This window comes from Lepidothrix coronata, unplaced genomic scaffold, assembly GCF_001604755.1.
Source record: "Lepidothrix coronata isolate B3197 unplaced genomic scaffold, Lepidothrix_coronata-1.0 Scaffold41, whole genome shotgun sequence".
NCBI classification, from domain to species: domain Eukaryota; kingdom Metazoa; phylum Chordata; class Aves; order Passeriformes; family Pipridae; genus Lepidothrix; species Lepidothrix coronata.
Genome location: NW_016690221.1, coordinates 5,823,302 through 5,845,215, shown reverse-complemented (window position 1 = coordinate 5,845,215; position 21,914 = coordinate 5,823,302). Strand labels below are relative to the sequence as shown.

General features: G+C 42.1%; 2 protein-coding genes across 8 annotated transcripts in view; one reads left to right on the top strand and one right to left on the bottom strand.

Annotated features, from left to right (window-relative positions):
* Nucleotides 1-1,425: 1,425 nt before the first annotated feature.
* FOPNL (FGFR1OP N-terminal like) lies at nt 1,426-6,269 on the bottom strand. 3 transcript variants are annotated; one of them, XM_017813419.1, is made up of 5 exons: nt 6,142-6,269; nt 5,527-5,724; nt 4,859-4,943; nt 3,850-3,989; nt 1,426-1,874 (listed from the first exon to the last, which is right to left on the bottom strand). In XM_017813419.1, exons 1-5 carry the CDS (start codon nt 6,167-6,169, stop codon nt 1,798-1,800), a joined length of 528 nt encoding a protein of 175 aa, XP_017668908.1. In that variant the 5' UTR covers nt 6,170-6,269; the 3' UTR covers nt 1,426-1,797. The 3 variants fall into 3 exon arrangements, with proteins under 3 accessions (XP_017668908.1, XP_017668909.1, XP_017668910.1); XM_017813420.1 differs by lacking the exon at nt 3,850-3,989; XM_017813421.1 differs by lacking the exon at nt 1,426-1,874 and having other exon boundaries at nt 3,881-3,989; nt 4,834-4,943.
* Nucleotides 6,270-8,259: 1,990 nt separating this feature from the next.
* The window catches only part of LOC108496578 (multidrug resistance-associated protein 1), a 50,314-nt gene continuing 36,659 nt past the window's right edge, over nt 8,260-21,914 (top strand). For 4 of the 5 annotated variants that reach the window (XM_017813410.1, XM_017813409.1, XM_017813408.1 and 1 more), the window contains exon 1: nt 9,817-9,927. In XM_017813410.1, coding sequence (XP_017668899.1) covers nt 9,880-9,927 — 48 coding nt within the window. In that variant the 5' untranslated portion in view covers nt 9,817-9,879. Of the gene's footprint in view, nt 8,733-9,816; nt 9,928-21,914 lie in introns of those variants that run through there. The other variant, XM_017813411.1, reaches the window with a different exon arrangement.

Sequence of the window (21,914 nt, the reverse complement as noted above, 5' to 3'; positions counted from 1 at the left end):
CATAGCACAGAAGGTTAGGGATTCTGTGTTTCCCAGAGTGGTTTTTTTTTGCCCTTGAGAAGACAATTCAGAATCCAAATTATACATAACAATTTGGAGAAACAGAGGTCTAGCATTTAACCCCTGGAAAACCAAAGTAAAAATTCAGGAATTTCTGTGGCCAGAGCAATCATTTCTGCATTGTTCAGAAATTCATTTTTGCAACTTTCCATAGAAGCACTTCCAGCTCATTCCAAAATGAAGGTGACTCACAAATAACGCCTTAGGAGATCTATTTGATACTATATTTTAGATAAAGAAATTAAGAGAGAGATCAGTGATTGTGAATATTTGCATTAGTGTGGCAGGCAAGACCCAAGAAACGAGGCAGAATCCTATGGAGTAGCTTTTACAGGGATGGCTCTTCAGCCCAGCAGTTGAACCTGAAGGAGGTGCAAGCTCAGAGCAAACACTGAGGGCACAGAGTTGCTTGACCCAGTAGTCAACTGCCATTGATGCAAAGCTACAGACTTACAGATGGGTTTGGTTGAGGTTGATTTGCAAACACATCCTCCCCTTCTGGCAACAGTCCTGAGACACTCACAAATGAGCAAAGGGAGAGCTAGGGGCACTGCCAGTCACAGCAGGGAGATGAGCTCACTGCTGAGGCTTCAAATGGAGAAATGCAGCCTCTCCCTTCAACTCGTAACTTCTCTGCAGTTTCAGAGCACAGATGAGCCTCCTGGCAGAAATAAAAATACACCTGCAATGCTAACTGGGTCAAATCAAGACAAAGGCAAAACTTCACAGTGTGTACAACTCAGGGTCCTTCCAAATTCACAAACCACACGTTCTCTTCTTCTCTTTTTTCCCCCCTATTCACTGTACCATTTATGTAACGATTAAGACTTTTAGGAACCTTACCCTAAAAATTTATTTATATGAAATTCCTCTCAGTACCACTGGAAACATTTAACATTGATACATTTTGTTAAAATGAGTAGTGAAAAAAATAGCTGACCTGTTATTTTTATGTACTCCTCTAAGTTTGGCTTCTAAAATAAATTTCAAAACATGTAAATACCTCAGCTAAAAAAGAGCTCTGGGAATCAGTAATCTATTATAAACTTTATTTTTAGCTTTGCCTGACTTTGAGTTTCATGTTGTTTGGGAAAAAAACCCAGAAATTCCTTCCCCTCCCATATACCCAGTGTTAGACCAATTTTTAGCAACTCCAGATGGAAAAAAACTTACCCTCACTTGTTTGGTGGCATTAAGATAAATATAGTCCTCGCTTCCGGAGAATTAAAAACAACTATCCCTCTAAAGCACTTTAATTTTCGATTAAAATTTATTTTCCCTGACTTATCTGAAATTAACAGCTTCTCCTTTTCAAAAAGATGATTAGAAGGTTTAGTTTGAACACTCTCAAAATACCACGCAGAATAAAATTGAAAAATTTTATTAAGAAACACAGGAAAAACACACAAAGACATAACATAGTAAAGGAAGTGCAGAAATGGTAAGTTACTTAACAAAAATCTGTTGGATAAACCCAGTATTTTCAAGCCAAATTCTAGACACAGGATTCATTGATGTGACCTCCTATACAGTTTTCCTTCTGCCAGCACTGGAGGAGGAGAGCCTTTGCTAACATTTTTTCATTGACAGTAAGTATGACCTCGTCATCCTTGTCTCATGGGTAGATGTTACAAGCTGAAATGGTCCCACTGGATTTGTTGGAGAAATTTATGCAAGAAGAATGTCCTACATTTACTCTTACAGAACTTTATATGAGAAATTAGCAAATGGAAGATGTCATCTCTTTATACTTTGTAAAACAAGGGGCTCTTCGATGCTTGTGCCAGCCATCCTTCCTGGTTCTGGAATTCTGTCTGAAAATGAAACACAGACATAAATATTCTCATGCATTTGGAGACTTAAAGGTGTGTTATTTTCTATTATTATCAACTTTGATAAACAATATCAAAACCAGGCAATTTTACAAATAAATGTTTCCATGCACCTGTTTGAGATAAAAGCTTTGCATTACTCAAGATTAGACTTCAGACAACTTCCAACTCAGCTATAGTGAATGAACTGAAACAACAGAATCCACGTTTTATCAGGATCCCCAGTCTGCTGGAATATTCTTACCTAAATAAGCAAGACAATTTCTAACATGAAGAGCAAGTCACTTGTTAAATATGATTAATCTTGAATTTGTAACTAACTGTAAACAATTAAATCTCTGTGTGAAGTTATATTGGAGTTAACAGGGCAGGGCGACCCTGCACAGAGTCACAACTTCAGAACTGACAGACAAAGTTATACTTTAAAAACAGTTCTTCTGCACACTAAGTTTGTTTTAAAAATGGAGAAATTTCTGATAGGAAATTTTCTAACGAAGAAGAAATTTATAGCAGTTTTGGTAAGGAAATTCTATTTCTTCAGCCCCCTCTTCTGGCAGAAGGGAAATAGCATTGTTTAAAAAAAGGGGGCTGGTACTTCTCTCACACTTTTTAGATGTCTATGTGATCTCAGGCCTCATATTTTTCAAATTTTTGGATACAAACCAAATAGTTGATAGTACTAACAGGATAGTACTAAATTCTCACAGAAAAAAATGAAGCAATATGCCAAGCAGACTCTGAAGGAAAAAACTAGACCAAAACTAGACCTTTCAACCTGTAGCTTAGGCAGTATTAGTTGTAACCAATCAGAAAGCAGACCAGAAAGGGCAAATAAGATTTAGCAGTGTTTACTATAGAGCAGTGAACTCAGGGCTTAAGCTCCTGTGGTCAGGGAGCTGTGAATTATGTCCTCAGAAAAGGTTTATGCCCATCTACAGAACTGACAGCTAAAGAGTTAAGAACTTTCTACAGAAATTAGGTAAGTTAGACCAGATAGGAAACAGAGATATGCCCACTATTTAATATATTTTATTGAGAATTTATGTTAAATTCTTGTATTAAATCACCAATGTAGTAAGACTGTCTTTAGCTGACCCTTTTCATATTTGTGATAGTATAAGGGAGTACAATTTGGCCAGTTTAAGGGAAATGGTGAAGCCATCTGGTGTATGACCTTTCTGATACTGAGGACTGGTCTTTACAAACAACTGCAGAGCAGTAAATCTCTGTTTCTAAATGCATAAATGGCATGATAGATATTCTACCATCTACAAATTACAACAGCACAGCTGTCCAATTTAAATGAACTTTCTGTTTTCAACAGTCCAAAAATCTTAATGGTATAAAGCTAAACAATGAGTTTTTATCCCTTCTCTCTAAAAACTAGTAAGTAGCTGTAACTACAAGGTAACAAAAGAAACACAGTACCGTGCTGGAAAATTCTATCAATTTGGCTGTCTGCAATACTTTAAAAAGTCTGCTTTTAAATAAAATACACTCCCATATAGCAGAGAAAGTTCTACTGCTGACACATTTGAAGGCCAGTCCAGCACTTCCAAGGGCAACAGGGTTTGTATGCTGTGTGTCTTGTGCCACTGGGACATGGGCAGGGAGAAGGGGGATGGAGAGCTGGGGTAAGGTGGTCACTTGTTTAAACAAAGGCATAGGTAGTTTTAGGAAATCATGGATGGGTTTTTCTTGAGCTGGATAAAGTAGGAACTTTGTTTAATGAATCCCTGAGCAACACGTATGGCCAAGTCACACGGTTTAATGTTATTTTTGAGGTATAAACACTGTTCTGCTGAAGACTTTTCTTACAAAAAGGTGTCAGTTCAAAGCATTCCTCACACAGAGAAGGAGATACACTGTGTCCATCTGCATGTTTATGCTGCTCTATGCATATGTATGGTATAGGAAATCTAGTCACAAAGTTCTGCAAAAATGACACTGCACCCACCTTTTTGATTTCTCTCAGCAGGTGGTTTGATAAGATTCTGCTTTGGATAGTTCAGCAAAGACCCTTTTGGAAAGGTATTGTGTGTACTTTCTTCTTTACCACCATGTAAGAAATGAGAGATAATTCCATACAGGAGAGGTCTGTTTAAGAGAGAAATTACAAAGTAGTCTATATAGAGGCTATAAATACTGAGAATTAAAAATACACCCTTTCCTTGGAACTTCTTAGACCATAATACTTACTTCTAGAACATGTACAGATGTCTTTATAATGATATAAAATACATTATGCCAAGTATCAATACATAAATAAGTACAGACCTAAGCTCACTCTGAACACCAACACTCCCCCAAAAAGCTTGGAATAGGAGATGCTCTGCACTGAACTCCGGATCCCCTGGTAGGTGAAGAACCAGAGCTTGCTTAGCACAAGAACACATCCACATTCTCTCCTTTGTGGATCAGGATCCACACAGTCATGAAGGATCAGATTTTGGTGGGCTATACAGCAGTCCACCACTGCACACCCCAAACTTGGTTCTTCCTAAGCACCTGACAGACTGGGACAGCACAAACTACAGAGACTGCTGAACATGTTTAAACCTTCTTCTGCCCTCAGCTCATTGATGCCCTTGTATCAGAGCACTGTGAATTTATATCTAATCTCACAGTAAAATAATCTTTTTATTGCTCTACAAAGCAGCTCGCTGATATGCAAAGAACATATCTGTTTCCTGTAGCAAACAGACTGTGCTGGTAAAAGACTCGGTGTGCAAGGACTCTATCTGGAGAATGCCACCGTGTTGGCAGGATTAAATGGTAGTTTGGAGTATGTTTGAAAATGGCCCCATGTTTGCCATGAATCCAGCACATTAGAGCCAGGTGTGTGATCTAGTCACATTTCAATTGGTGAGAACATTTATATGTGATTTGTAATAACGCTAAAGAGAAAAATATACTGATATACAGAATATACAGAATATACCGTGCATTTTAAAAATCCTCCTTACACTGATTTTCCACTTGCGTCTTCGACTACATTCAGCTCTTTGGCAAGAAACTGTCTATCCAAGGGCACTTCAGGCTGGCCGGATTCTGGAAAAAAGATTTTCCCCAAATTCTTAAGAGTGGTAAGAAAAACATCACCAACTAGCAGGAGACTTCAAAAGAGCAGGAGAGCACACACCTCCCTTTTAGACTATTAGTAACTAACAGTATATTGTAATTCCAGGGAACTCACTTATAACATTAGTGCTTCATACTCATAATTTGCAATAGCACATTACCATTTTTATCTTCACTCTAAAAGGATCTAAGAAAAATATTAAAGAAGCCTTACAGTATAAAGATAAATTAATCAGGCAAACAAGTCTTTTTCTAAAGTGCTGTTATTAGATGTTTCAAGAAAAGTATTTTGTTGCAGGCTGCTAGCAGATTTTCTTGCTCTTGCATCAACTACTCTATAAACAATATAACTTAAGTGAAAGGAGCAGAGTGTAAGTTTTCTCAAAAACTAAGACTGTGATTTAGCTTTATGCTGCAAGTAAAGCTGTGGAGTGGTTGTTTGTACCACATTAATTTCCAAGGGAGAACAAGATTGCACGGTTTATTATCAGTGGAATTACTCAAACAATGAATGACTCTTATTACAGTGATGACAGGAAGTCATCCCCGGTACCTGCAGTTAGAACAGATGCTGTGTATTTGTATCTGTTATATTCCAGGTATTCACGGATCAGTTCATTGATCAGCAGGTTCTCATGGGACAGCGGCGGCCGAGGTTCGCTTTGGTCGTCCAGTGCATTGAACACTTCAGCTCTGATCCGCGCTTTGATTTCTCCAAGAGCGCCTCTTTTTTCCAGCGTGTCCTTTAAAACTATTACCATAGAAAGATCTGTTAATTTAGAGCCCAAGGCACCCAAGCATAAACATAATTCCGGCGCGTCCCCGGCGCGACAGCGATAAGGTATCTCCGCCTGGGCACGTGCCGGTGCCTAACGGCTCCAGGCACGTCACAGACAAAAATTAAGCCTTCAGAGAAGTCACAAATTAATTATTTTTTTTTTTTAGTAGTAAACACACGCTCGCTAATTTCAGAAGAGGAATAACTGGAGCAGCATGTGGTTAATAGTGAGACAGAGCGGAATACAGCCCGCTGTGCGTGAGGGGGCAGTGCGCTGTGCGGGGCGAAGGGCGGCGGCCCCTTTAGCGCCTGGGGCAGCTCCGAGACCCATCGGGCCGCCGGGACCCCCGTCCTCCCTCACGGCCATCCCGGCCGCCCCCGGCCCCCGACCTGCTTTGAGCTCCGCCACCGTCGCCATGGCCGCGCCGGGACCCGGATGGGGCCGGGCGGGCGCTGCGCAGGCGCGGGGATGGCGGAGCGTCCCTGAGGGGCCGGGCGGGAGTGCGGGGTGTCCTCAGGGAGCGGAGCCCCAGGAGGGTCTTCTGTTATCGGGCAAGGTCACGCTGGGATAAAGTAATAAAATAACCAGCACCGCCTCCATGGTGCCTGTGGAGCTACCGCTTGGTGTCCCGGCTGCGGTTCAGCCCTGTGGCATGTCAAGGTTGCTGTGCTTCCCCCCCCCCCCATAATTTCAAAGATGATCAAAGAGCTTTATTTAGAGAGGGGAAAAAAAAAAAAAAGAAAATTATTTAGAAAGGAAACGTGGAGAATGAGCGAGAATTTCCCTCAGCTGTGTAGCGGAGGAGTTTTGTACCGACTCTCTGAGAGATGAACTGTTAGTTAAAAGGACTCGCCAGAGATGAGCTTCTAATTTAAAGGACTTGCCAAAATGTAACTGTATACGGCGTGTTCTGCAACTCTGAGGATCCCTGGCGTGTCTGGAGGCATGTGCGTGCGCCCCGTGTTGCTGGGATGAGTCAACAGTGTTTATTTTGTCAATGCATTAAGTATTTCCCAAAGGAAATGCAGCCGGTGTGGGTGAACGAGGTGGATTTGTCATGGTCTGGACGGAGCAGCCTGCTGGGGCTTGAAGGAAAATGTGAGGCAGTAAAGCCTGAGACTCACAAGGCTGAAGGGTGTAGTGGTGGGGGGCTGTTGGGATTTTTTGTTTATTTGTTTGGTTTTCTACATTTCCTCTCAAAGCAAATATTTATATGGTGAGCTTCCAAAGAATCTCTGGTGGGGGGCAATAAATAAAATTCGGGGAAAGAAAAGTACTGGTGGAGTCAATCTGTTTCCTGACCCCAGCAGTCACTGTGTCCTAGCTGTGCGTGCCTCTGTCCACCCTGTGCCTGCTGCCCGGATCCCCAGTGCAACTCTGGGAACAAACAGCTCCTTACATTTAACACGCAAGGCATTTTCACAGTCAAAACATGTCTCTTTGCATCCTTCCAAACTTCTCCATGCTGTTATGAGTCACTCTGCTATTACACCTGATTTCCAGTTGATAAGTTGTTGCAGTTTTCCACCCTATATTTCCTATCCTGCTTCAGTTTGTATCCTATAAAGCAAAGTTCATGGTCCAAACCAGAATTTTGGGTGGTTCTTTTTTTTTTTTTTTTCTGATTGCAAGGAAATCCCTTTTTAAACAAGATTGCTGTTTGTATTTCTTGCATTATTATGTGTTTTAAAAGATGCTATTGTAACAATGGTTTGTGAAATCCTGGTTCAGTGACTTTCTGGTACTATGAGACCTTGGTTCTGTATCTCTGCAGGTTTGGGCTTGTGTCAGCTCTGTCTTTTCTTCTTCACGATAAATATTTTGAGTCTGCTACATTTTTCTTCTAGAGTCTTCTGCTTCCTCTCACATTAATTATTCACTGTGTATTTTGACTGCACTTTGGTTTACATTATTGTTGTTGTTGCTGTTGCTTAGAGTTTCTAAGGGAAGGAGATTGACTTAATTGTAAAGGAAATAATTTGAGGTGCAAATCCAAGTATCATTTGATGAGAAACATCACTAACCTGGTGCACAACCACTGGTGACATTGGGACAGTCTGAAGCTGAAAAAAATTATTATTTTAAACTAATTGGAAAGTTTGGATCCTGAATGCGTAACTTAAATTTTTTTAGTCTTTTAGCTTACAATAATATCTTGAGAAAAACATATATGCATAAAAATGTCATTTTCTTGACCCTCCTCACTTCATGCTTATTTCCTGTCTTCTTGTTTGGAACAATACCTGCATATGGTCTCTGTATCCTAAATAATTTTCTGCTGTATCATTTCAGCTGTAAGTTTATATTCTTATCTAGTGTAAAAGTGTAAGCTCTTAGAGGCTGTCTTTTCTCTAGCATTCTTCTGGTTTACTATTTTATCAATAGTGCTATTAAAAGAGAAAAGCTCTTCCAACTCAACTATAGGATAGCTTGCATTAATTGTCAGAGCTATTAGCATTTATATGTGCTGCAGAGCACCTGGAACAAAAAGAGAATTCCTATCAGCTGAGGGGCAGTAGGATAACACATGTTGGAGATTGTGATGTAACTTTTTCAAGTCATAGCGAACACTGAGACATCAAAAAACCAAGATATTTAATACGATTTAAAGATCAATGTATAGAGTACACAAAACAGGACAACAATATTCTTAATATAAATAAAGGGAAGCGTACTTCAACATTTACCTGTTCTCTTGCAATACTATAAAGATTTTAACATGGTATAAACTAAGGTAGGGGTTAAACTGACACAAACTTGTATAGCTTCTGGCTCCTGATTTGTTTGGTTTGACTTTTCTTGATGATTCTGCTCAGTTCATCAATGCAGATGAGACTTTGGTGAGGCCTGAACTCTGGTGCTGCTGCCCCTGGATACCCTGGGAGTGAGAGAGCTGGGGGACAAGACCAGAAATGCTGCAGTCAGATGGATAATCTGACCACCACCAGCACAGTTCTGAAACTGCAGTGAAAGTGTGCAGGTGAGTAAAGAAGCAGGCTGTGATATGTTTTTCTTATTTGTGATACCTGCTTTTTAATTACATGTTAGACAAATGAGACCTATCTCTTTCTTTGTCCATTACCATAATTGCTCTGAATGGAAAACCAAAAAATTAAATTGAGGTTCTTTATGTAACTCATGTAATTAAAGCTTTCAGATGTTACTGTAGGGTAGTATGTAACCACACTGCTCTTTGCTGCAGCATACGATGCCATTCCTACATCTGTGCCACCACATCCCAGCTGGTCTATTCTACTACAGTAGATAGTCAGCTGAGCATTGAAGCTGTCTGTGGGTTTAACCAATGCATTTTAAGTAAGATGTAAAGATGTGAAGAGTGCACCTTGAGACACAACCCAGTGCAACTACGTGGCAGTGCAGTTAGTTCGACTAGTATATATTTTGGTGCAAACCTGTTTGTGGATGGAGTTGGTTTGGTTCAGTTCGTGCTAATCAACTTGAACTAGTTCAGGGCTTAGAAACCAGTATAACTGGTTCTCGTTGAAAAGTGAGCTGTTTGAAAGTGAGCGCAGGCTTTCGCTGTGGCCTTCCCCGAGGACGATGCCTTGGCTCAGTCCTGCGGGGCCCTGGGGTCGGCAGGGTCCTTCGGTGCCTCTGCTGGGGGGTACGTGGGGTCCCTGTACCTGGGGGCCGGAGCGATGCCGCGGGGAGGGGGATGCCGTGAGGAGGGGGATGATGCCCCCCCAGGGGCTGCGGTCGAGTCCGAGGATCAGGTGTGGTGCGGCCGGGAGGCTGCAGGGGGTATGAGACCCGGGCGGGCAGGCGCGGCTGCGGTGCCGCGGGGGGCGGTGATTCCGCCGCGGTACGCGGGGGATGTCTGGGTTGAACAAAGGCACGTGTTGGGTTCCGGCCGAGCCTCCTGGAGCCGCCCTCCAGCCCGGCGGGGGCCGCGGGACGATGGGCACCCCGCGGGGCCGGGGCCGCCCCCGTGCCGGCCGAGGCGGGGCCGCGCAGCGCGGGCGGCGGCGGCGCCGGGCTCGGCATCGGTGACGCGGAGCCAATCAGGGCCCCGCGCTGGCGCTGCCGGCCCGGCCCCGCCGCCGCCCGGGCACGGAGAGCTGCGCACGGGGAAGCGCTGCCGCGGGAGTCCGCGGACGCCTCGCCCCATGGGGATCGAGAGCATCTGCAGCGCCGACGCCTCCGAGCCCTTCTGGGTGAGCGGCGGGACGGGGCCGCGGCGGCTGCCGGTGTGGGCACGGAGGGATGGCGGGGACCAGGGCGGGACGGGGCTGGTGGCGGAGCCCGAGGGCGCTCCGGGGGAGCGGAGCCTGCGGTGCCGGCGCTGCCCTGGGGCAGAGCGGGGGCTGCGGTGCCGGAGCCCCGGCCCGGGCCGGCGGGGGGGCCGCGCCGGGGCCGGCGTGTCCCGGTCTCCGCCTGCGCGCGGTGTCCCCGTGCCTGGGTCGCAGAGGGGACACCGCCCGCCTCGTGTGCGGGGCTTCCGGCAGGAAAATGCCTGGAGGGGGGAACCGGCGGGTGGGTGCCTGCCTGGGAGACTGGGAACGAGCTCCCCAGGGACCGGAGCAGGGCTCTGCCGGCCGCGGTACTCGGGGCTGTGCGGTAACAACAATAACGGTGTCTGGCGGCTCGGGAGCGGGGTGCGCTGGGGAGGAGGCCACGGACACGCTTTCTGCAGGCTGGCAGCTCTGTCGCGTGTTTGCACAGCGGTGTTTTCGCTGTTCTCAGTGGAGAGCGGGTGAGCGCAGGTGCTGTGGGTGAACTGGAACCAGCTGTGCACAGGTGAGCGGTGTGGGGACGCTGCACTTGGGTCCTGCTCAGCCGAGACACGGGGGTTGTGCACGGGCACGCAGGTGCTGCAGCAGCGGGGCACCTGGGGGTGAAAATCCATCCCGGGAAGAAACAGGTTATACGGAGAAGGAGGTTGTGTGGGGGAAGGGAGGAGAGAGAGATGGAAGTCTAAGGAAGAAAACGTGGGGAGAGAGCTACTGAAGGCAGTATAGGGGTGAGAGGAAAACGTGGAAAGAACTACTTGTGTATTCATCAGATATTTGCCAAATGGTATTGAGCTAATGAGCTGCCTTACTAGTTAAAAAAATAAAATAGAATCAGATGTCCCAGCAAATGCCATTGTAATGTTTTGTCTCAAGAACCATTAACGTATTACCCAGCATATATTTAGTTTTCCCCAGCTGATCATAATTGACTCTGCTAACCTGCTTTTACATTCCTTATGCTCATATCTCTTTTCAGCTAATTTTCAGGTTTCTTAGAAATGGCTAAATTATGAGTTGTCATCATATATTTTTTCCCCCTCTCCTAGTGTGAGACTTTTTATTTGAAGAGCTTTAGAGAATACATGTTTCAGAATTGGTTTATGGAAAATCTGACTTGAGAGAGTAGTAGTATTGTGAAAAAGAGTTGCTGGCTCATTCCCTGAGCTGTGGAATTGCAACATCAGGTGGAAGCAAGAACTACACTTAGGATGTTGGAAGCAACTAGTTTATGCAGGATTTCTGATAGCAGATTCTTTTATTAGGAAAACACTATTCTTATATATATATTACAGCCATTCTGGTATTTGTGGTGTGTCATAACTATTTCATACATTTTTTCTCTAGTTGCATTGGTTTCCGAGGTTTTGGGATTTGTCATCTGTCTCCAAATCATGTGGACTCTGCCTTTCATTTCTTCCAGTTTAAGATCCTTTGGGTGTGGTTGTTTGATTTCTGGATTCTTCTAATCCCGCAAAAGAACAATTGTGCGTTCCAGTTGGGGTTAGATGGGCCTGGAAAAATCTTCCTTGTCTTCATAAGTAACACTCTGTTTCCACTTGGTTGTTGCATCATTCCCAGTAGTGGAGAGGGTGGCAGTGGTGGTTTGGGTGCTCATGGATACTCTGGTTGCTCTGTTTTCTGGCATCTCCATTACTGCTGCTGCTTGAAGCTGAAGTAGTAACAGATTTTCAGAAAATGCCTGTGTATATGTGGTGTTCTGCTGAGTTTTAGATACCACGTGTGGTTGTGCTACCCTGTGGTTGTGCTGGTGCTCTTCCTCTCTTGAAGTACTTCACTCTTGAGCTCCTCAGAGCTGGGTGATATCTGCATACCTGGTGCACGTGTTATTGCATTCCTGTGGTGCAGTATATGGCTGCATCAGCTATTCTGGTTGGTCCTGAGGCCGTGCTAGAGGAGCAGACAGATTTCTGGCAAACTCAGCTTCAAGGAAAAGACATGTTTTCTTTCAAAGGTGATGCTGAGTCTAGGACAACTGAGTTTTGAATTGTGGGGGAGACTGTGGTTGAAAGGACTTAATGGACCCTTAAAAACTGTATGCTAATCTTCTTAGGCTTTGCTGGCCAGGATTTTTCTTGTTTGCACACCCAAGGAATGTTATTGTTGAAAGTTCTTGTCTGAGAATTAAACAGATTGGTTTTATTTAATACTTACTCTGAAAGGTCAGGAGCCCAAGAAAGTTTGCCATCTTCTTCTTCACTCTGGTTTTTTTTTTTCCTTTTCTCGCTGTTCAGCCTACTCCTGTGCCCCTACTCAGTGTATTAACTTCACTGCAATCAGATTTGTCTGTAGAACTTTACTGTATCTTGCTTCCTTTGAACCAGACTCACTTTTTAACCCTTCCTTGCTCTGGCATCACTGAGTATCTCAGAATGAGTATCCCGTCCATAATATAAAGAAAGGTACAGCTGTGTAAGATAAATTTATTATTTACTGATAGCTGTTGATGACAATAAAAGCCTTAAAATACTTTAGTGGACTTGAGATAGCATTTTGCACTACTTGCATTCTAGTTCAGTGACTTTAAGGGCCTGTTTAAGCTGTAAAACTTTTTTGTGACCTAACATAGCTGAGATAGCTTTGGCCAGAGTATCACTAGTGTCTGAGTGCAGTCTACCTTGTTTCAATACCAGCACACAAAAAACCAAAGGTAAAGTGGGGTGAGGACCACTGTCACTCCAGGTAAGCAGGATAAGTGTCAAGGCAGATGGAGAACTTACTGCACACTTTGGCCTGCTGACCTGGCTGTCTGGACATGTGTGCATGCAGTCAGTGCTCTCAGTGCATTTACATTTTGAAATAGTCAGCTGGGTTTCCTTTCTTCTGAGTAAAATTTTGATTTTGGTTTTTCAGAGCTTGTAACCTCCTCAGTATCATGTTTAGAGAAGTCTTTTCATGTTTAAAAGTGCTAAAGGAAGAGGTTAACAGTTTTTTGCGGCACTGGGATATTTCAAGCCCAACACTCAGAAGGGCTTTTATGAAAAAGAAGTAGGAAATACGAATCTGAAACTTTGAGGTTCTTCCTTATACTTAAAGGAATGTGAGATAAATGGCTTATATTTATATAAGCTCCTATCATGTCCTTCGCAGGCATTGTGTTTTTTAAAGTTGATTTAGACAAAAGTTAGCTCCAATTCTGTACTTCAGTGAGAATTCATTTGAATTTTTTTCCACATTTTTCTAGTTGGGCTTCTGGTTTTTGAGGAAGGATTTAAAGCAAGTAATTGCATTGACTTCTAGGAGAGAAGCAGTTTTCATCTCCTCTGTTTTGAAAACTAGAGTCCTGTAATTATTCAAGCTATATCTCTGCCTGTGTAAACCCTGGCCTATTTCTTTCCTATTGGTGCAGAAAGCTTTTGTGGAGCCTCTTCAGTGTTAGTAAAGGAATGGTATTCACTCACTGTTCTGGATTTAGCACTTCTTCATATGAAACCAAACTGCAGAAGAAAAACAGGAAGAATGAGTAAAGGTGAGGCAGAGCCTCACACACAATTTCTAGGGACCAGCTTGGAGGGGTTGGACTCTGCTCCCTTTGCTGTCCTTCCTCTGTCTGAGGCTTTCAGGCATGTTTGTCTGCCTAAGTAAATGTATTTTCTTTGTCCAAAGACATTATGGTTTGTATTTAGGTTGACATTGTTTTAGCCAGATGTAGCCATAATGTAGTTTGATAGAATTTTCTTAAGAAAAAAAAAGTATTAATATTCTTCAATTCGTTATATTCTTAGCTGACATTTGTGAAGCGATACTGTGTGACATAAACAGGTGCTGTGCTTATATTGTTTATGAGGACACTGGTAGTTTTACTGAAATAGACTTCTGAAGGAAAACCAGACATTTTATGTAAGGAGCAATTTCATGTTGTTCTGAAGATCTGTGGCTTATGCTTCCATGCATCAGATAAGCAGTAAATTGGCACGTATCTTGGAACCCTGCAGCTTTTTGCACTGCAAGATATGTCTTTAGTGCTTTTCTGGTGTGTTTGTGGCAAAGCTAGGGAGGAGGTTTGAGGTGCTGTGAGAGGGTGCTGGGTGAGCTTGATAAAAGCTATGAATTTAACCTCTGCCTTTACTTGTACAGGTATAAAGTTTAGGAGTGCCTTTGTGACCAGTTAAGAGTATGCAGATCAGGAAACTTCTCATTTGTTGACAGAGGAAGGTCTTACGTGGACAGTGTTTGGAACAGAGGAGCAGTAGTAGAGTGTTAAACAGAAAACCCTTCACTCAAGACGATGCCTTTATTACAGTTAACAGCAGATTGCATGATTTGCATGGCTTGGCTGCTGTGTTTTTTAGTGATGAAAGCCAGAGGCCCATTTGTCAGCTTTCTCCTATTTAAATCTGTAAGACATTCTTTTTATTGGTCATATGAACAAGGATCTAAATTTGCATAGAAATTAAACTTAGATTAGAAATGAAACTGCTATCTCTTGATCCAGAATAGATCAATTTAGGGGAAATACAGGGAAATTAAGCCTGATAATCTCTTGTTGATAGGGATTTTCTGAACAGATGACCTGTCATTCTATGGCTGTCAGTTCAAGGTTGCTCCGAAAAGTTAAATGAGGAAAGAAAAGCAGCAAAATGCCTGAATAACTCTTGCTGTTCCATGCAATTACAGTGCAGTTTACATTGAAACACTGTGCTATACTGGGACCCAGGGAAGGTCAAACCAGGTTGTGCTGAAGTCATTTTGGGTCATCCCTAAAAAGCCTACTGCTGGGTACTGACCTTTTGCTTACTTTTAATAGAGTCAGAATTCCCTGCATTACTGTTTTCTCCCTATTTGCATCTGTGGGAGCTTCAGAGACAGTTTATCCCAACTTAAGCTGTTCTCTTAGTCCCTTGATAAGATCATTACCCCAGGTGTGTTCAGACTTCTCAGTGATTTGAACTCAAGGTACAGGCTGTTGCCTGTATCATTAAGCAAAAACCCTGGGTTTGGTGCAAAAAGGAGATGAGAGCAGGAATCTTTTTCTCCTGTATCCTGTTAAGTAACAGTGATTTCAGTGAAAAACTTTACAGAAAGGGTAAAACCTATCCTTAGGTTCTGAAGCTGAATGGTAAATATTCTGTTGTCATTTGGCCAAATGTTGTCTTGTGGCACTTGCAGATATGGCAGGGAAGTGCTATGTCTGTAGAGAGAGGCTACATTTTAATTTTGCAAGTACTGATATAATCTGTCATATGTTTCTCTGACACAAAATAAATAGCCATAGTTGAGCGGCTTTTAGCTTCTTGGGTTACTTAAAACTCTTGAAAGTGCCACAGCTGCAGGTGCTCCTTTCTCTGGTGATTTCTTAGCACCAGCTTCTTATTTTAGGCTAAAAGGTTCTTCTTATTTTAGGCTAAACAACAGCAAAACATGCTTTTTTGCTTGTAATTTTACACACTGTTTCAGCTGATGCAATGCTTTCTATAACAAAGGATCTCAACTCCTTGTAAATGTGAGGAAATACTGATGTTTGGATTTGGGACAAGAAGGTACAGACACCTGATTTAAATGCAGGGCCAGTTATTGGAAGGTAGAGGCTTTTTGTTGGCTATATTAAGTCAAATCTGCATTATGTAAGTCATTACTGTTGAGAACTTAAACCATTGCTAAAACCATTTCTAACTTGCTAAAACCGTTTCTAATAGAAAACATTATGAGAAATTAAGGGCATTTCTCTGTCACTTACTGGTGTTTTTCCACCCTAAATCTTCTTTATATAAAGGATTTAAAAATTTTAGGGCCTCTCTTTATTATGTGATTATTATTTTTTTTAACTTTCCACCTCTTGCTCTAACAGTCTTGTCTTGTGATAACATTAGGGGACTATAAGAATAAAACTTATATTTCAGAATTACTTTGAAACAGAGGAAGAAGGAGGGGCATGGTTTTTTCCCCCATCTGAGGTCTCAATTTTTGCATGTTATTCTGGGGAGCTGGGCTAGAAGGCTTGCTTATGAATGATTTAAGGCTCTTTATATGACTTGCATGTCAAAATCTTAATTGGAGACCTGCATTTTTTTGAACTTTCGCTGAACAGTTATTTGTTCCTTGCTTCCCTGACTCCTACTAGCATTTCAACCAGTGAGCTTCATACTTAATAGCAGGAGTTTTGTTCCATTCATGATTTTTTGAGAAATGTGTTGTGTTCTCACTGTTTGGTGATCTGCCCCTGCCCAAGATTCTAATATCAGTTTAAAAGAAGATCCCACATTGCAAGGTAGGCTTAGTTCTGTAGTAACAAAGAAAACTTCAAACTATGTTTTTTCTGTGGGTGAATGTGATCTCCCCAGGGGTTGGAGATCTGAATCTAATTCTTAGAACCCAATGTGGTAATTACCATTAACGTTTCTTATTTCACCTTTGTGGCAGTAGAAGAACAAAAAGGCAGAAACTTATGGATCTATTTGGGCTGTTATTGGCCTGAAGAAAGGTCTGAGACCTTTGTGGGTATAGGAGCACTTACCCTCATGTGAGACCACGAAGGGAAGTACTGAAGTCTCTTCCCAAATTGGCAGTCAGGCTCACTCTATGTTCATTTGTTCCACTGCCTGTGGTAAGTGGTATAGGTCTGTGCAGGGCCATAATTCCAGAATTTCTCCTGGCAGAAGTAGTTTCAAGAGTCTGTGGAGATCTGGGAATGAGATCAAGTATTTGGTTGTGTGGCTTTTACTTTTTAGTAGAATCCTGGGTTTGTGTGTTCAAAAAATTAAAAAAAAAAAATCGCTGCTACCTTTCATCAAGCATGTGAAATAGCTGTTAGAAAAGTATTACTGTAAAATCTGTGCAAGTATTTTAAATTTTTCTTCCGCCTCCTGTTTGCAGAGTACACCCTTAGATGTTACAGTAAACCAATAAACCATTCATTTCATACAGTTAGTACAGACTTCAAAGGAATTGACTGTGTATTAAAAGTTTCATATAAATGCAGCATGAGGTCACTGTGTGCACCACTACAAAGGTACCATTTTACTTGTACACTCTGCACTAACTTCAGTTGCAAGAAAAACAACTGCATTGTGTCATAGGAGAGGTCTGTGCATTTTAGGTGACTTCCTGTTTATTAAGAAAAAAAGCTAGAGGAAATAAATGTCAGCTGAGGTGGAAAAGTAAGTCTGTCTGTGTATATTATGCTTCTTCATCTGGAATTGATTCTTGAGCCATTGGATCCTCTAATGCAAGCAGTACTTTTTTTTTCAAAATAATTTCAATATAATAGACCTTTATAAAGGTCCTATAGTCCTTTATAAAGGACTTATAAACATGTAAATAGGAGTTTGTGATGGCTATTTCCATGTCATATACCTTGTTTTGTGCCTTGTTTACCAGTTTTAGGGATGTTGTTACTGCCTACTGCTTGTTTCTGTGAATGTTCCTGAGCAGATAGGAAGGGTGTTTCTGCTGCTTTCTGGGGGAGTTCTGGAGTATTTTTCTTGCACAAATATCTGTTGCTTGTTTTATCAACCTTTATACACCACCTGTGGTGTAGCCTGAACAGTAAGCACAGCAGAGCAGATGTTATGCTGGTCAGGGTTGTGCGTGATTGTGCTTGTTTAGGCTCTATTCTAAATATGCTCTTAGACAAATGGTGAGCTTCAGCACATGTTTCATGGTCTGACTCCAAAATGTGAATGAGAGAACAAAGAAGCTGTATCCAGGTATCATGGACTTTTTTAAAACAAGGTGAGAATTCCTTTAAAGCAACCTTAAAGAGAGAGGACCTTTTCTGCACCTCCCCTCACCCTGTTGCCCACTGATGCAGCTCCTCTAGGCTCAGCCAGATTTGCCATATCTCCTGTCTGGGGAGAGGCAGGCAGGAAATTTGCTGTCCTAGATGGATGCCATGAGGCCATCAGCTTTCAGCCTACCCTGAGGAGAATGGTTGAGTCAGCTCTTGGGTTTATAGGTGCTACACTGGGGAATTTTTTAATACGAGAGCTGCTAGATTGTGAGACTTCCGATTTCAGTGGGAAAGTGATGATATTATTAAAATGAAAGTTGTCAGCAGCAATTATGGTGTTACTGCCTGAGAGAGCTAATTACTTGCACTTAACTAAAATGTAAGCACAGCATTAAATGAAAAGTGTTTTTTACTGTTAGGAAGATAAGATTGAGAAACCATAATCTTGGTATGACAAAGGAGGTGGGTGATACTGAAGTAATGGGTACGCACCAGTGTCAGTGTTGAACTCCATTTGAAAGAGTAAGTGTTGGCCATGATATTAAGATTCCAGTGTGGTTTTGTAATCTCATTTTTTTACACAGGTGTGTGGTAATGTTTAAGTAATTTTTCTGTCACAGTTGGTTCGTGCAGGTGGATTTAACAGTGTGCTGGCAGCCTACATCTCCAGCACACTTGCACACAGCAGGCATGCAAGTGAGCAATTTTGGTCTCTTCATTTCTCCCAGTGAAAATTTTAAAATGTGCTGTGGGTCAAGTAGGATTATTGATGTGAGAACAAGCAGCCACTGGCTGCTCACTAAACAACCTTTCCTGGCTGCCTGTCCAGTGTCAAATGCTGTTATTCCTCAGGTTAGGCATCCTGGAGGCATAACAGCTTCCCTGTGCTCTGCCTTCCCTCAGCACAGGCACAATAACTGATCTTTTGTGTTACACCTTTGTCTCACATTCGTGCTACCGGTGTTTTTATCTTGCCTGCTCCTGACATTTTAGACAGGAGTTAATATAGTTCTTAATTTAGCTAGGGTTTATGCACTGTTAAATAAGTGGTTTACCTGTGAATAGAACCAGGTCATTTGATTCTGGAGAATGCCAAGAATTTTTTTGTGCCCTTCTTGTAGATAGAGGTTTTCACTTCAGACATGATAGGAAGGTTTTTTGTGCCATGAGAGAAAACCTGCTACAGGGCACAAAAACTGTGGACCGGTATTTTTCAGCCACAGTGCTGGTGGTGAAAATGAAAACTGAGAAATAGGTCAGATAAATTTAAAAATACTCATTTGCTATTCTGGGAAACTTTAAAATTGTTGAGGAATTTTTGAAAGGAAAAAAAATCTGAAATTATTTAACATCTGAGATGTGTTTTTTCTGGACTAGGCTAAAACTAAGCCAACAGCAGATCTCTTCTCTCCCAACATGTAGTAAGAAAGGAACAAGGATCAGACTGATTCTTCTCCAGTGGGTTCCTGCAGTCATAACTTAAAATAAAGGCTGGTTTCTGATTGTACAGTCTAAGAGCTATAGACCTCAACCCCATTTTCCTCCTTCATGGCAGGAATCTGCTGGTTTGTGTAGGCTTTCAGTGGATAGTTGTATCTCTGTCATTTGTTGTGACCTTGCAAAGTGGAAGGGTTAACTGATCAATCAGAGTGAAAATTATTAATCTTTGAGATGTGAAAAATGGGGCAGCTTTGTGCTTTAATAGAACTTGCCAAATAAAACTTGAGTCAGAAAAAATGTTGTTAATTTGCTAATTAATGTCTGTTAAATACAAAGGTCTGCTTCAGTGAATGTTTCTGCATTGTTCCATGAAGGATTTTTGGTTTTGATGGAAAAAAATAAAACTGAAACTGGGTTTATATAAAGCAAAGGAGAAGCATGTACTTTATACTGGCAGAACTGGTCTAGACTCGTGTAACTGAACCTGATGATTTGAATATGAATGCATGTTGGTTTCATGATGAGTGTGACGTGTTTTCCAGCTACAGTTGAATCTCATAAAGCTGTGGTATCCTCCAAGCAGAGCTTGGGCTATGCCTGTCTTCTGTAATGAATTGAGTTCCTCTTGATTTTGTCCTCTGAGGGCATCAACAGCTCGGTTCAGGCTGGGAACATGCTGCTGATGTGACCTACTGACAGTCCCCTGTCCTGCTTGTTGGGTCTCTCAAGTGTGGCCTGAGTGACTTTTGGACAGGTGGTAACTGGGAAATGTGCTCCAGTGGCAGATGGTCAGTCTGCAGCAGAGCCTGCTGCTTCAATTGGTGTGGACCTGAGTGAGAGGAAACTCGTGAGGCTGTTGCTCAGCAGCAAGTATTGTGTCTTCAACCCCATCCCTGTCTCTGCTCCTGCCTTGTGTAGACACAGCCTGAGGGAATTGCACCTATGGAAACAGCAGGAATAATACTGCCGTGTCTCTCTTCATGCATTCCTTGTCTTTTTCACCTGAAATGAATGTAAAATGGAAGCAGCCTCTGCATCTCACCTGGGTGTTGCCATTTCTCTTGTACTGGGAGGAAAAGTGGATTTTAAGCTAAGCATGCTCCTACTTGATAGCAACAGCCTCTGGATCAAATCCTGGAAAAAGTACGAAGGAAGATACACTGATGTTGCTGCAGCTGTTAAATTCTAGCAGATAGTTTGAACCAAAATTGCCTGTTTGTCCCATCCTTCTTGCATTTTATGCAGAAACAAACACCTCCAGATAACTTGCAAATAAGAAAGTCAAATGAAAGGTTGCACATGTTTTTAGAATGTCCTCCAGCCAATATGCATAGCAGTCATGCAGACAGCACTTCTTGCTTTTATTTCGCCACGTGGCAGTGACATGTGCATTACCTGCTCTGACCTCTCTGGTACTTTCCTGATTCATTTTACAGCAAGCATTTACAAACACTGCAGAAGGAGTTAGTAACTTTCTTAAGCAGTGTGTAGATCTCCAAAAGTTTACTCAATAAAATGCTCTTGTTTGTTTGTGGTAAAGCTGATTACATCCTGTCGATTTACTTGTATAATCTCGTAACTGTCTTAATTTGTGAATTGTAAACTGTTCTGCAGAGTCATGAGACTTTTTCTTGGCTGTTGTGCTGTAGTGGAGCAGCTGGGACTTGGAAAGCCGAAAACATTTGTGTGGTGGCGAAATGTAAGGATGACTCAGCTAAAATTTCTGATGAGTTATGCAGTCAGGAAACTTAATAAGCATGTGGCTTGCCCACAGTGTCTCGCAGGCACTGCCTGGTCATGAACAGCTTATGGGACCCCTCTGCAGATACGTTAAAACATAATTGGGCATTCGTATGCTCTACCAGTGTGAATTCCCTTGAATTAGCTGTAGTAAGTTCAGAGATTTTCTTTTTCTAAAAACTGGAAAATTAAAAATTATATGAAGTGAGAAGAATTTTTAGCATACTGTGGAATTAGAGGGGAAAAATAACAGTGAGTGTCCTGTGCATACAGTCTGTGGTATCTAACTGGGAAAGAAGTCCTAGATTCTGACAGAAATCAAGGGAAATGGGGAAGGCAAATACATCTTCCATTTCTCTTTAGATCTATGGTCTGTTTGTAATTGTGCTTGAAACTGTTTAATCAGTGGAAGATGGGGACAAACAAAGATCAAAGTGTGGTGATTCTGAGCAGTGGGATCTGGTTTCAGCTTTGATGTTGGAATAGAGGGGACAGGCACTACAGCTCCTTTTGGTTCTGTTTCCTCATCTATAAAATGTGGATAATGGCACTTATTTCTGTGACTAGCTCAGGCTTTTATAGAGGAGAAGGATTACTGACTGTCATTATGTCCCAGTAATGGTACTGGTGGTGCAAGCTGAGCAGCTGTCTGAAAAAATGCTTTGCCACTGAACATGATAGTATAGTTAACAAGGCTTTGGGCTTGGGACTGCTGCTCTTGACTGTGGGGCTTTTAAACAGAGGCTTGTGACTGATGTTTCAGCTGTCCAGTATTGCAGTCCATCTCCAGCAGCAGTATTTCTGTATTGCATTGTTCTGTTGGACAGTCAAAAATTTATGGCACTTGAGAGGAAGTGTCTCTTTTGATAATTTTTCAGCAGAGTCAGTAATTTTAAGGTAAAATTTGCTGCAAGAGATTTTCCTAACTTAGACCAAGCATAAATATGATATGAAAACTCATTTTATTAAACAGTCTGTCATTGTAAATAGTCCTTGTACCAGTACTGGAAATGGTGATCACATTTTTATTACTGTGTCAGTT

Excerpts from the sequence above, each read along its gene's own strand:
- FOPNL (XM_017813419.1), bottom strand. The coding sequence starts at position 6,169 with ATGGCGACGGTGGCGGAGCTCAAAGCAG. Across the intron at positions 5,725-6,141 it reads GGTGGCGGAGCTCAAAGCAG|TTTTAAAGGACACGCTGGAA; the intron begins GTCGGGGGCCGG and ends CTATGGTAATAG. Across the intron at positions 1,875-3,849 it reads TGCTGAGAGAAATCAAAAAG|ACAGAATTCCAGAACCAGGA; the intron begins GTGGGTGCAGTG and ends TTTCATTTTCAG.